This window comes from Oncorhynchus gorbuscha, linkage group LG17 (genome assembly GCF_021184085.1).
Source record: "Oncorhynchus gorbuscha isolate QuinsamMale2020 ecotype Even-year linkage group LG17, OgorEven_v1.0, whole genome shotgun sequence".
NCBI classification, from domain to species: domain Eukaryota; kingdom Metazoa; phylum Chordata; class Actinopteri; order Salmoniformes; family Salmonidae; genus Oncorhynchus; species Oncorhynchus gorbuscha.
The window spans coordinates 28,346,349-28,360,849 of NC_060189.1; the positions used below are offsets into that span (position 1 = coordinate 28,346,349).

General features: G+C 44.4%; 1 protein-coding gene across 12 annotated transcripts in view; it reads right to left on the minus strand.

Annotated features, from left to right (window-relative positions):
* Positions 1-14,501, minus strand: part of kiaa1109 (KIAA1109 ortholog) — a 123,119-nt gene that overhangs the window by 8,444 nt on the left and 100,174 nt on the right. For 10 of the 12 annotated variants that reach the window (XM_046308936.1, XM_046308933.1, XM_046308926.1 and 7 more), the window contains 9 exons: positions 13,814-14,003; positions 13,088-13,249; positions 12,807-12,943; positions 12,435-12,633; positions 12,120-12,323; positions 11,724-11,900; positions 2,843-2,983; positions 2,381-2,626; positions 268-421 (listed from right to left, as the gene is read on the minus strand). In XM_046308936.1, coding sequence (XP_046164892.1) covers positions 268-421; positions 2,381-2,626; positions 2,843-2,983; positions 11,724-11,900; positions 12,120-12,323; positions 12,435-12,633; positions 12,807-12,943; positions 13,088-13,249; positions 13,814-14,003 — 1,610 coding nt within the window. The remainder of the gene's footprint in view (positions 1-267; positions 422-2,380; positions 2,627-2,842; positions 2,984-11,723; positions 11,901-12,119; positions 12,324-12,434; positions 12,634-12,806; positions 12,944-13,087; positions 13,250-13,813; positions 14,004-14,501) is intronic. The other 2 variants (XM_046308934.1, XM_046308928.1) reach the window with 2 other exon arrangements.

Sequence of the window (14,501 nt, forward strand, 5' to 3'; positions counted from 1 at the left end):
GAATTAGATGGAATAGACAATCTGTGTACTGAAACTGGCCCCTAGCGTGTGGAACACGCTGGAGAGATACTGTCCTGCTGGTTTTCACTCCAACCCTAATCTAACGCACCTGATTTTTATAATTAGTTTGTAAATAAACTGAATCAGGTTAGTCACAACTGGGGTTGGAGCTTGAACCTACAGGATGGTAGCTCTCCAGGAATAGGGTTGGAGAGCCCTGGAGTAGAATAGTGTGTGTTGCGTGAGAGGGGAAAATGGGAGACCTACGTGTTGTTGCCCATGACATTGCTCATGTTCATCTGGACGTTGAGCTGCTTCAGGTTGATGGCGAACACCACTAGTGTCTCCCATGGGGTCCCTTGGGGGCCGGCTGCCTTGCCGTTTTTATTGAACGACGGCGTGGACATCTTGGTCACAGAATCTATATGGAAGGGAAATGTATGATGTAATGGCATTCTCCCCAAAGCTACAGTGGGGAGAACAAGTATTTGATACACTGCCGATTTTGCAGGTTTTCCTACTTACAAAGCATGTAGTGGTCTGTAATTTTTTATCATAGGTACACTTCAACTGTGAGAGACGGAATGCAAAACAAAAATCCAGAAAATCAAATTGTATGATTTTGAAGTAATTAATTAGCATTTTACTGCATGACATAAGTATTTGATACATCAGAAAAGCAGAACTTAATATTTGGTACAGGGACTTTTGTTTGCAATTACAGAGATCATAAGTTTCTTGTAGTTCTTGACCAGGTTTGCACACACTGCAGCAGGGATTTTGGCCCACTTCTCCATACAGACCTTCTCCAGATCCTTCAGGTTTCGGGGCTGTCGCTGGGCAATACGGACGTTCAGCTCCCTCCAAAGATTTTCTATTGGGTTCAGGTCTGGAGACTGGCTAGGCCACTCCAGGACCTTGAGATGCTTCTTACGGAGCCACTCCTTAGTTGCCCTGGCTGTGGCTGGAAGACCCAGCCACGACCCATCTTCAATGCTCTTACTGAGGTGAAGGAGGTTGTTGGCCAAGATCTCGCGATACATGCCCCCATCCATCCTCCCCTCAATACGGTGCAGTTGTCCTGTCCCCTTTGTAGAAAAGCATCCCAAAGAATGATGTTTCCACCTCTATGCTTCACTGTTGGGATGGTGTTCTTGGGGTTGTACTCAGCCTTCTTCCTCCAAACACGGCGAGTGGAGTTTAGACCAAAAAGCTCTATTTTTGTCTCGTCAGACCACATGACCGTCTCCCATTCCTCCTCTGGATCATCCAGATGGTCATTGGCAAACTTCAGACGGGCCTGGACATGCGCTGACTTGAGCAGGGGGACCTTGCGTGCTCTGCAGGATTTTAATCCATGACGGCGTAGTGTGTTACTAATGCTTTTCTTTGAGACTGTGGTCCCAGCTCTCTTCAGGTCATTGACCAGGTCCTGCTGTGTAGTTCTGGGCTGATCCCTCACATTCCTCATGATCATTGATGCCCCACGAGGTGAGATCTTGCATGGAGCCCCAGACCGAGGGTGATTGACCGTCATCTTGAACTTCTTCCATTTTCTAATTATTGTGCCAACAGATGTTGCCTTCTCACCAAGCTGCTTGTCAATTGTCCTGTAGCCCATCCCAGCCTTGTGCAGGTCTACAATTTTATCCCTGATGTCCTTACATAGCTCTCTGGTCTTGGCCATTGTGGAAAGGTTGGAGTCTGTTTGATTGAGTGTGTGGACAGGTGTCTTTTATACAGGTAACGAGTTCAAACAGGTGCAGTTATTTTACTTATTTTCCACCATAATTTGCAAATAAATTCATTAAAAATCCTACAATGTGATTTTCTGGATTTTTCCCCCTAATTTTGTCTGTCATAGTTGAAGTGTACATATGATGAAAATTACAGGTCTCTCTCATCTTTTTAAGTGGGAGAACTTGCACAATTGGTGGCTGAATAAATACTTTTTTGCCCTACTGTATGTCATGCAATAAAATGCTAATTAATTACTTCAAAATCATACAATGTGATTTTCTGGATTTTTGTTTTAGATTCCGTCTCTCACAGTTGAAGTGTACCTATGATAACAATTACAGACCTCTACATGCTTGGTAAGTAGGAAAACCTGCAAAATCGGCAGTGTATCAAATACTTGTTCTCCCCACTGTATTTGTCTAAATTAGAGAGAGTTAATCCTAATCTAAAAGTGTCAAAGAGTACACACTAGCTCAAGTATAAATGAGGGATATAGTATTCCTTCATTATTCCTACTGCATTTTAAGCCTATGTTGTGAAAATTATCTCTACACTAAGCTAAAAAAAACAGCTATAACACTGCTTTAATCTGATTGCGTCGTTCCTCGGTGCTGTTGAGCACTCATTTTTGAGCTGGTACCTCTTCTGGGGGCGGAGGAATCAGAGACGCTCCTGGTGCGTCCGGGGGCTGGGGACTTGAGGTGGGAGGACAGGCCCCCGGGGGACATGTTACTCCCAGTGGAGTGGTCAGAGAACACGTTGGGGGACTGAGGCATGTACTGCCCAGTGCTACCATCCCAGGTCCTCCAGTAGGCTTTACGGCTGGATTCTGGTGACAGGTGCTGGGTCATGTTCTCTACAGAGTCCGGGGTGGTAGGACCCGAGGCTGGAGGAGAGAAGCAGGTTGAGGTAAAGGGCATATTTTCAAATGTAAACACAGTTTTGGGAAAAATGCATACTGTTTTAAAGGGGACCGACATTAGCAGAGTTGGAGATTGAAAGGGAACAGAGTAAAAATGTTGATCAATTATTGCATGAGGAAAATGGAGCCATAAGTGTGCAAAGGCCTATTAAGGAGGTGTGTATTTCCCAACATCCCAACCTGTTGGCATGTTGATGGTCTGGTCTCCCAGGAAGAGGCGTCTGGCGATGCTGCGCCGGTACCAGGCTCTGGGGAAGGCCAGGATCTCACTTAGCCTCCGCATGTCATACTTGAAGGAGGCCGAGCCAATGTCACACACAGCTGAGAAGAGAGAGAAAAAACACTCAAAGTTGGCCAGGAATCTAAGTTTCTGTGGAGGGGAATTAATTGATCAAAATGGATCAGCTTTAGTGACAAGATATACAGTCACATTCAAAACATTACAAATACTAAACTATATTGGATGTAGGGCTGTGACGATTATGGAATTTGGGGTAACAATAAATTATCATGCAAATAGCCACGTTATTGTCATGTCTTTTTTAAACCCCCTTTCTCCCCAATTTCACGGTATCCAATTGGTAGTTACAGTCCTGTCCCATCGCTGCAACTACCGCAGGGACTCGGGAGGGGCGAAGGTCAAGAGCCATGCGTCCCCCCGAAACACAACCCAGCCAAGCCGCACTGCATCTTGACACAACGCCCACCCGGTCGCGTCCGGCTGCGACAGAGCATGAATTCGAACCAGGATCTCTAGTGGCACAGCTAGCACTGCAGTGTCTTAGACCAGTGTGCCACTCGGGAGGCCTATATCTGTTATTTTTGTTAAAATGTTTTGAGCTTGTAATGAATCTTTGAAAATTTGCTACAACATACCTAATAAATACAACACAGCTTTGGTTACACTGGTCTCAAAAATGTATGGTTTTAACTGCTTGGAACTTTTGGAAAATATGCTTCTCATTTGACCCTGCCATTCTGTTCGTAAAATGTTTACAAAATGGACCAACCATGTTAAAATGAAAAACTGCTATTGGGTAAACTACAGTGCAAAACAGGCTTTACATTTTTCTTTGCAAATGTAAAAAAATAAATACAACTGAAATATCACAATTAAGTATTTCAGACCTTTTAATCAGTACTTTGTTGAAGCACCTTTGGCAGCGATTACAGCCTCAAGTCTTCTTGGGTATGACACTACTAGCTTGGCGCACATGTATTTGAGGAGTTTCACCCATTCTTCTCTGCAGATCCTTTCAAGCTCTGTCAGGTTGGATGTGGAGCGTCGCTGCACAGCTATTTTCAGGTCTCTCTACAGATGTTCGATCGGGTTCAAGTTCGGGCTCTGGCTGGGCTACTCAAGGACATTGAGACTGGTCCCAAAGCCACTTCTGCTTTATATTGGCTGTGTGCTTAGGGTTGTTGTCCTGTTGGAAGGTAATAATAATAATAATAATATATGCCTGAGGTCCTGAGCGCTCTGGAGGATTTCATTAAGGATCTCTCTGTACTTTGCGCCGTTCATCTTTCCCTTGATCCTGACTAGTCTCTCAATCCCAGCTGTTGAAAAACATCCCCACAGTATGATGCTGCCACCACCATGCTTCACCGTAGGTTTGGTGCCAGGTTTCCTCCAGACGTGACGCTTGGTATTCAGGCAAAAGAGTTCAATCTTGGTTTCATCAGACCAGAGAATTTGGTTTCTCATGTTCCGAGAGTCTTTTAAGTGCCTTTTGGCTAACTCCAAGCGGGCTGTCATGTGCCTTTTACTGAGGAGTGGCTTCTGTCTTCCCACTCTACCATACAGGCTTGATTGATGGAGTGCTGCAGAGATGGTTGTCCTTCTAAGACAGCCCCCTACACCTCTCTGATTCAGAGGGTTAAATGCAGAAGACACATTCCAGTTGAAGGCATTCACTTATACAACTGACTAGGTATCCCCCTTTCCCTTTGTGGAAGGTTCTCCCATCTCCACAGAGTTACTCATAGAGCTTTGTCAGAGTGACCATCGGGTTCTTGGTCACCTCTCTGACCAAGGCCTTTCTCCCCCGATTGTTCAGTTTGGTCGAGCGGCCAGCTTTAGGAAGAGTCTTGATGGTTCCAAACTTCTTCCATTTAAGAATGATGGAGGCCTCAGGTGTTCTTGGGGACCTTCAATACTGTAGGCATTTTTTGGTACTCTTCCCCAGATCTGTACCTCGACACAATCCTGCTTCGACCTCATGGCTTGGTCTTTGCTCTGACACGCACGTCAACTGTGGGACCTTACATAGACAGGTGTGTGCCTTTCCAAATCATGTCCAGTCAATTGAATTTGCCACAGGTGCACTCTTAAGTCTCAATTAAGTTGTAGAAACATCTCAAGGATGATCAATGGAAACAGGATGCACCTGAGCTCAATTTCGAATATCATAGCAAAGGGTCTGAATACTTATATAAATAAGGTATTTCAGTTATTTTTTTAAATACAAAAAACAGTTTTCGCTTTATCATTATGTATGGGTTATTGTGTGAAGATTGATAAGGAAAATGTTTTATTTAATACATTTTAGATTAAGGCTGTAACGTAAGATTATGTGGAAAAAAAGGAAGAGGTCTGAATACTTTCCGAATGCCCTGTGTATATATATAAAGTTGAATCCCCCTTCTCCTAAAAATGTATGTATAAAGACAATATATTTTTGGTTCGTTCACGGTTACCATCCATAATTCAAATGAAAGTTTGTCACGTGAGCCGAATACAACAGTGAAATGCTTACTTCCAAGCCCTGACTAACACTGCAATTTTTAAGTAAAAAAATAGGTATTAGGTAAGTAAAGAAATAAAAAAAACAAGCCATAAAATGACAGTGAAAATATCAGTAGCAAGGCTATATACAGGTGGTACCGGTACAGAGTCAATGTACGGGGGCACCGGTTAGTCGGGCTAATTGAGGTAATATGCACATGTAGGTACAGTTAAAGTGACTATACATAGGTGATAAACAGAGAGTAGCAGCAGCGTAAAAGAGGGGGTTGGCGGGACACAATGCAAATACTCTGGGTAGCCATTTGATCACCTGTTCAGGAGTCTTATGGCAGTGGGTGTAAAAGCTGTTGAGAAGCCTTTTGTTCCTAGACTTGGCGCTCCGGGAACCATGCGGTAGCATGGCAAGTGGTGGCTGAGCTATTTGACTATTTTTAGGGCCTTCCTCTGATACCGCCTAGTGTCGAGGTCCTCGGTGGCAGGCAGCTTAGCTCCAGTGATTATCCTCTGTAGTGCCTTGTGGTTGGAGGCTGAGCAGTTGCCGTACAAGGCAGTGATGGCCTACCACTGTTGTGTCGTCTGCAAACTTAATGATGGTGTTGGAGTCATGCCTGGCCATGCAGTCGTGGTTGAACAGGGAGTACAGGAGGGGACTGAGCACGCACCCCTGATGGGCTCCAGCGTTGAGGATCAGCTTGGCAGATGTGTTGCTACCTACCAACACCACCTGGGGGCTGCCTGTCAGGAAGTCCAGGATCCAAATGCAGAGGGAGGTGTTTAGTCCCAGGGTCCCTAGCTTACTGATGAGCTTTGAGGACACTATGGTGTTGACCGCTGAGCTGTAGTCAATGAATAGCATTCTCATGTAGGTGTTCCTTTTGTCCAAGTGGGAAAGGGCAGTGTGGAGTCTGTTTGAGCGGTATGCAAATTAGAGTGGGTCTAGGGTTTCTGGGATAATGGTGGTAATGTGAGCCATTACCAGCCTTTCAAAGAACTTCATGGCTACGGACCTGAGTGCTATGGGTCTGTAGTCATTTAGGCAGGTTACCTTAGTGTTCTTGGCACAGGGACTATGGTGGTCTGCTTGAAGCATGTTGGTATTAAAGAATCAAATCAGGGACATGTTGAAAATGTCAGTGAAGACACCTGCCAGTTGGTCAGCGGCCTTGTGAATGTTGACCTGTTTAAAGTTCTTACTCACGTCGGCTACTGAGAGCGTGATCACACAGTTCTCTCATACATGTCTCAGTGTTGCTTGCCTCGAAGCGAGCATAGAAGTGATTTAGCTCGTTTGGTAGGCTCGTGTCACTGGGTAGCTCACGGCTGTGCTTCCCTTTGTAGTCTGTAATAGTTTGCAGGCCCTGCCACATTCGACGAGTGTCGGAGACGGTGTAGCACGATTAAATCTTAGTCCTGTATTGGCGCTTTGCCTGTTTGATGGTTTGTCAGAGGGCTTAGCAAGATATACAGTTGGGCAAAAAAGTATTTAGTCAGCCACCAATTGTGCAAGTTCTCCCACTTAAAAAGATGAGAGAGGCCTGTAATTTTCATCGTAGGTACACTTCAACTATGACAGACAAAATGAGAAAAGAAAATCACATTGTATGATTTTTAATGAATTTATTTGCAAATTATGGTGGAAAATTGTTCCCAGCCTATAGACAGAGACTAAAACAGGAAGCACCCGCGCTCAGGTCCGTTCAGCGCTGGTCTGACCAATCGGATTCCACGCTTCAAGATTGCTTCGATCACGTGGACTGGGATATGCATAACGTCAAACAACAACATTGATGAATATGCTGATTCGGTGAGCGAGTTTATTAGCAAGTGCATCAGTGATGTTGAACCCACAGCGACTATTAAAACATTCCCCAAACAGAAACCGTGGATTGATCTCAGCATTCGCACGAAACTGAAAGCGCGAACCACTGCTTTTAATCAGGGTAAGTTGGCCGGAAACATGACCAAATACAAACAGTGTAGCTATTCCCTCCGTAAGGCAATCAAACAAGCTAAGTGTCAGTATAGAGACAAAGTGGAGTTGCAATTCAACGGCTCGGACACGAGAGGTATGTGGGCAGGGTCTACAGTAAATCACGGACTACAAAAGAAAAACCAGCCACGTTGCGGACCACGATGTCTTGCTCCCAGACAGACTAAACAACTTCTTTAATCGCTTTGAGGACAATACAGTGCCACTGACACGGCCCGCTACCAAAATGTGTGTGCTCTCTGCAGCCAACGTGAGTAAAACATTTAAACGTGTTAACCCTCGCAAGGCTGCAGGCCCAGACGGCATCTCATCTCCAGCCGCGTTCTCAGAGCATGCGCAGACCAGCTGGCTGGTGTGTTTACGGACATATTCAATCAATCCTTATCCCAGGCTGCTGTTCCCACATGCTTCGAGGGCCACCATTGTTCCTGTTCCCAAGAAAGCTAAGGTAACTGAGCTTAATGACTACCGCCCTGTAGCACTCACTTCCGTCATCATCAAGTGCTTTGAGAGACTAGTCAAGGACCATATCACCTCCACCCTACCGGACACCCTAGGCCTAGACCCACTCCAATTTGCTTGCCACCCCAATAGGTCCACAGACGACGCAATCGCCATCACACTGCCCTAACCCATCTGGACAAGAGGAATACCTATGTAAGAATGCTGTTCATCGATTACAGCTCAGCATTTAACACCATAGTACCCTCCAAACTCGTGATTAAGCTCAAGACCCTGGGTCTCGACTCCGCCCTGTGCAACTGGGTCCTGGACTTCCTGACGAGCCACCCCCTGTTCACCCACGACTGTGTGGCCATGCACGCCTCCAACTCAATCATCAAGTTTGCAGAAGACACTACCATGGTAGGCTTGATTACCAACAACGACTTGACGGTCTAGAGGGAGGAGGTGATGGCCCTCGGAGTGTGGTGTCAGGACAATAACCTCACACTCAATGTCAACAAAACAAAGGAGATGATTGTGGACTTCAGGAAACAGCAGAGGGAGCAGCCCCCTATCCACATTGATGGGACAGTATGTAACGGCTCTCTTCTATCTCCTCCTCTGACGAAGAGGTAGAACAAGGATCGGACCAAAATGCAGCGTGATGATGATTCATGATATTTTAACGAAGGAAAACCTATACATACAGAAACTACAAAAGTAATGAAATGAAATAATGAAAACCGAAACAGCCCTATCTGAAAGTTTTAAGTTCCTACTATCTGCCCTCCAGGACACCTACACCACCCGATGTCACAGGAAGGCCAAAAAAAATCATCAAGGACAACAACCACCCGAGCCACTGCATGTTCACCCCGCTATCATCCAGAAGGCGAGGTCAGTACAGGTGCATCAAAGCGGGGACCAAGAGACTGAAAAACAGCTTCTAACTCAAGGCCATCAGACCGTTTAACAGCCATCACTAACATTGAGTTTAGTTTAGTTTATTTTATTTTTACAGGGACAGTGCACATTAATCAACGTTTCAGTAAAAGTGACGGTTTTAGCCAGCCGGCTAATTTTCAACCGCAGTCCCTGGGCAGGTTATTAAAAACAATTACAATATAGACAATAGCACCATAGAACAAGCAAGACATAGCAACATAGGACAAGCAAGACATAGCATACAGACAGAGCAACATAGAACAAAAAGCAGCAAAACAAAATTCATAAAAGCAACAAAGTGTTTCCACACCTCACAAGCTACAGACAACATGGAAAGCGGCAACACACAGCTAGGGACCATGTTCACAAATCTGGATTGACCTTTAGCCAGGTCTTCAAGCATTTTGTGAAAGTGTGTCTGTGGCTGCTGTCAACATACTGACTCAACACTAGCCACTTTAATAATGAAAAAATGTATGTAATAAAGGTATCACTAGCCACTTTAAACAATGCCACTTTATATTATGTTTACATACCCTACATTACTCATCTCACATGTATATACTGTACGCTATACCATCTACTGCATCTTGATGTAATTAAATGTATCACTAGCCACTTTAAACAATGCCACTTTATATAATGTTTTCATACCCTACATTACTCATCTCATATGTATATACTGTACTCTATACCATCTACTGCATCTTGCCTATGCCATTCGGCCATCTCTCATTCATATTTTTACGTACATTCTTATTAATTCCTTTACACTTGTGTGTATAAGGTAGTTGCTGTGAAATTGTTAGGTTAGATTACTTAGATATTACTGCAAGGTCGGAACTAGAAGCACAAGCATTTCACTACACTCACATTAACATCTGCTAACCATGTGTATGTGACAAATAAAATGTGATTTGATTCGAGACAACAGTGGTAGGCCTGACCGCAGACAATGATGAGACAGCCTATAGGGAGGAGGTCAGAGACCTGGCCGTGAGGTACCAGGACAACAACCTCTCCCTCAACGTGATCAAGACAAAGGAGATGATTGTGGACAACAGGAATCACAGGACCGAGCATGCCCCCATTCCCATCGACGGGGCTGCAGTGGAGTAGGTTGAGAGCTTCAAGTTCCTTGGTGTCCACATCACCAACAAACTAACATGGTCCAAGCACATCAAGAGTTGTGAAGAGGGCACGACAAAACCTATTCCCCCTTAGGAGACTTAAAAAATTTGGCATGGGTCCTCAGATCCTCCTGGCCTAGTACATCACTGGGGCCAAGCTTCCTGCCATCCAGAACCTCTATACCAGGCGGTGTCAGAGGAAGGCCCTAAAAATTGTCAAAGACCCCAGCCACCCCAGTCATAGACTGTTCTCTCTGCTACCGCATGGCAAGCGGTACCGGAGCGTCTAGGTCTAGGTCCAAGAGGCTTCTAAACAGCTTCTACCCCCAAGCCATAAGACTACTGAACATCTTATCAAATGGCTTCCCAGACTATTTTAATTGCCCCCCCCTTATTTTACACAGCTGCTACACTCTGTTACCATCTATGCATAGTCACTTTAATAATTCTACCTACATGTACATATTACCTCAACTAACCAGTGCCCCTGCACATTGACTCTATACCAGTATCCCCCCCGCATATAGTCTTGCTATTTTTATTCTACTGCTGCTCTTTAATTACTTGATACTTTTATTTCTTATTCTTATCCTGATTTTTTAAAACTGCATTGTTGGTTAGTGGCTCGTAAGTAAGCATTTCACTGAAATTTTATTTGATTATTACTTATAAACATAATATCTTTATCTGAGCAATTATATTAGTATAAAATAATATTAAGCATACAATATGGCTTAGTATTTGTATTATTTATTACAGGCGTAACAGTACCGAATGTGTATATATCCAAAATTAAAAACACTAAGCCTATAGTCTATGCCTACACTGCATTGTATGCCGAGTAAATCTGTGCAGAAAAAAACCGTTGTAGTCTATTCCATTAAAACAACTAGAGTCTATGCGCACGTTGTAATCAAAACAGTAATCTTCATTTGCACATTTAAAACTATCCTTTTGTGAGGCGCAGCCGGGAACTAGTTCTGTACCAAGGTGAATGGTGGGGTTGATAAACCAGAATGGGAGGATCCTCCCTCATCGTTTAAATCTCCAGTTTGGGAACATTTTGGCTTCCCAGTAGAAGAAAAAATGTATTGAACTTAGTAGGAAATCAACTAACTATATTGAATTTATTAGAACGTTCATTAATTTGACCAAGATGATAATAAGACATGAACAAAATGCTTAAGTGATTTGTATTTTCCTTCAACTTTCTGAAAAGGCAACAGCGTGGAAATGCCCCTGTCTGTGTGTGTTTGTCTGTGTGTGGTAGATGTAAAGGCTTTCCTAAAAACCTTCTCAATTAAAGTGGAACTGACAGCATTTTAGAAACATGAAATCTTTTTTTATATTTTTTTAAACAAGCTAGCACATTTTCACACATTCATAGAATGTTTGGGAATGACGTAGGCGAGGCTTTTGTGAAAATTATTGCGCAATATAGAGTGGGAAAGCGGCAGTGAGTTTGGAAAATTAATAGACACAGCAGTTTTATATATTTTGGATTAGTTTCATGTCTTTTGCCAAAACAAAAATGTACTACAGTAAGTATTGGCATTTCATTTTCCCGCAGTACCAAAACCGAACCGTGGACCCACAACCAGAATACAGACCGAACATTGAATTTGAAGAAACAATTACACCCCTATTATTTATTTAATACAGCAATTTTTTGCTCATCTGTTTTAAGTGTGGCAATAATTTGGGACGTTACTATACATAACATTCCCATTTGGAAGACCAAAGACTTTTTTCAGATTTGACTGTTTCCAACCATTAAACCTGTTCCAAGAGCGGATGGGGCACCTGAGATATTGATAAGGGTGGTGTCCATCTTGCCTCCCTTGCCAGGTACAAAGCTCTCAATGAAGGTGGGTCCTCCGGTGCGTCTCATTCTGGACAGGCTGACCTTGACAAACTCCAGGTTGATGCTGAGGGAATCCTTCCTCCCAGTCACAGAGGACGGCTCCTCATCCACTGTACCTTAAAGGAAAGAACAGACATGAGACGACACTTCATAGCGCTGTTATAATGCTACACACTGACGGATTGAAGTCTGAACTGCCCTGTATCACTATGAGGCATGCTGTACAGTGAGGTTGGTAGACTGAACTGCAATTATAATGCACAGGAATAAAAATAGGCTTTAGAATATATGAATACATTTTCAGGATGATAAACTTTCAACACACTTTTCCATACCTAGAGGTCCTGGGCCTGGGGGCAGCCCTGTGACGGCAGACTTCTGTTTCCCTGCACCGTAGGGGTGGAACACGTAGAGAGAGAAGTCTGACATGCAGGCGGTGAAGCTGAGCCCTGAGGAGTTGCTGGGGGGGGAGGTGAGGTCTGACTGGCTGCTGCTGTGACGGGTCCGGCCCAGAGGGCTACCCAGAGATGGAGAGGGACCTGGAGGTTAAATCAAAGAGGTGTTATATTATGGACTAGATAGATTTAGAAAATGAAATGCAGCCACTCACACATCTATAGGTTGCTTTACAGGTGCATTGCTATCCATACCTCCTTTCATAGGGGGCGGTTTGAGGATGTGTTGGCTCGGGGGGGTGGAGGAGGGTGGGTGTGGGCTGTCGGTAGGTTGGGTGCTGGATGGGATCTCCATTTCACCGCGATTAGAGGAGAATACCAGGTCTAGAGATGGCAATTTCAGCATACACTCTACTCTGGACATGGGCAAGCAGCTGAAGCGGATCTGAGAGGGCTAGAGACATGGAGTCAGATTACACAACTTTATTAATTTGTGTGTGGGGTCTCAGGGTCTGGACATTGTGACAGCAAAACATACTCATTTAAAACACTCATATTGTACAATGGCGAACAGAGTGACATGAGCTTTGCGAGCCATAGTAAGGTGGGCAATTTGAGGTAGGTTACCTGTACTCTCACGTAGACCACCACGTCCACAGGGAAGGAGGAGTAGGCAGAGGTGGAGGAAACCAGGGAGGTGGTGGACTCCTCCAGGGGATCCACTGGCTCAAACTGGCCTATGTCCTCCTCCTGGGAGTTCACAGCTGAGACACACACAGACAAAACAGGGTCAGATTTGAGCAACGGTCTAGTATGTTGTTGGTCATTTAGGCCCAGCAACCCCATTCTAACCATCTCTCTCCCACGGCAAACAGGCGATGGATTTGCAATTAAATGACCCTACATACCAGTGTAGTTCCTTTCCACAGTGGTGATTGGAATGGTCTCCAAAGCTTTCTCCAGGAAGTCCAGAAGACAAGGGCTGATGACCATCTCCTCTGGGAGGGTCTGAAGGGCCACCCAGGCGTACAGCTTGGCTGTCTTCACCCCACCACTACCCTTGCCTTTGGCTGCAGAGGACACATGATCTGAGTTTGACAGGGTCACACAAAGCTTCACTACTTACATCAACATTGGTAATTACAATATGCTGTGTTTAGTGTGACCCATTACCTAACTAGTGATGGACTGAAACACATAGTGGGACAAACTTATCAAATGTTCTTTCATTTACAGAACTTTCTGGTTCCACCTTGTATGTTTTCTTTCATCTGGAGAATAACAGTTTTTAATAAAACAGCCCATTTATCTATCCACCCACTACGTGTCTGAAACAAAATTATTAAATGAATTCTTCTTAAAACATTCCAACACAGAAATCCCAATCGTCTTCAACATTCACAGATCAACTCCTTGGATGGGTTGATTGAGGATGGGTTGATTGAGGATGTCTATGGGTCATTTAGCAGACGCTCTTATCCAGAGCGACTTACAAATTGGTGCATTCACCTTATGACATCCAGTGGGACAGTCACTTAACAATAGTGCATCTCCATGATGGAGATGTGGCGTGTTACTGTAGGTCAACACAGAAGGTGAAAGGGCATGCAAGTAATAATGAGAGCTCTCAGTACCTGATGGTAGAGGTGGGGGTGGGGGAGGAAGGAGCGTGTTAGTCTTGCTTTGGGCAGCATTGGGAGGGTTGTGAGGGCCGCTATCTTTCATACCATACAGCTTGGACTCTTTGGAGAGGGTGCGGGGGAGGGAGGATCCTCGCGAGGCATTGGGTGACTCAGTCTTCATGGTCTTGGAGTTGTAGTGCAACTGGGGTTGGAGGAAATAGAAAAATGGTTACTAAGGATGTGCAAAATTCTTTTCAAGACAATTTAATATGTATCTACATACATGGGCTCCGATACGATACAGGAATGATAGGTTGAAGTTTGAAACGGCACGATGCGGTCTGATTAGAGGAACAAATCGGTGAGATTCGGTTCAATGTGATTCGATGCACTAACTAGTTGCTAGTTGCATAAACATTCATTTTCCATTCTAAATTAAAATCTGCTGCTGATGGAGCTCATGAGCTGAAACTGTCTGAGCGGATTTGTCTTGTGTGTGTGTGTGTGTGTGCGCTTTTCACACACAACAGTGTCTAGGGTTTTTCAAGAATAGTGCAACAAACAAAAAACATCCAGTCAGCGGCAGTCCTGTGGGCGCAATACATCAGTGGTGTGCAGAACAGCATCTTGGAACGCACAACTTGTAGATCCATGTCACGGATTGGCTACGACCATGCTGGGTTCTACTCCGATGAGCTAA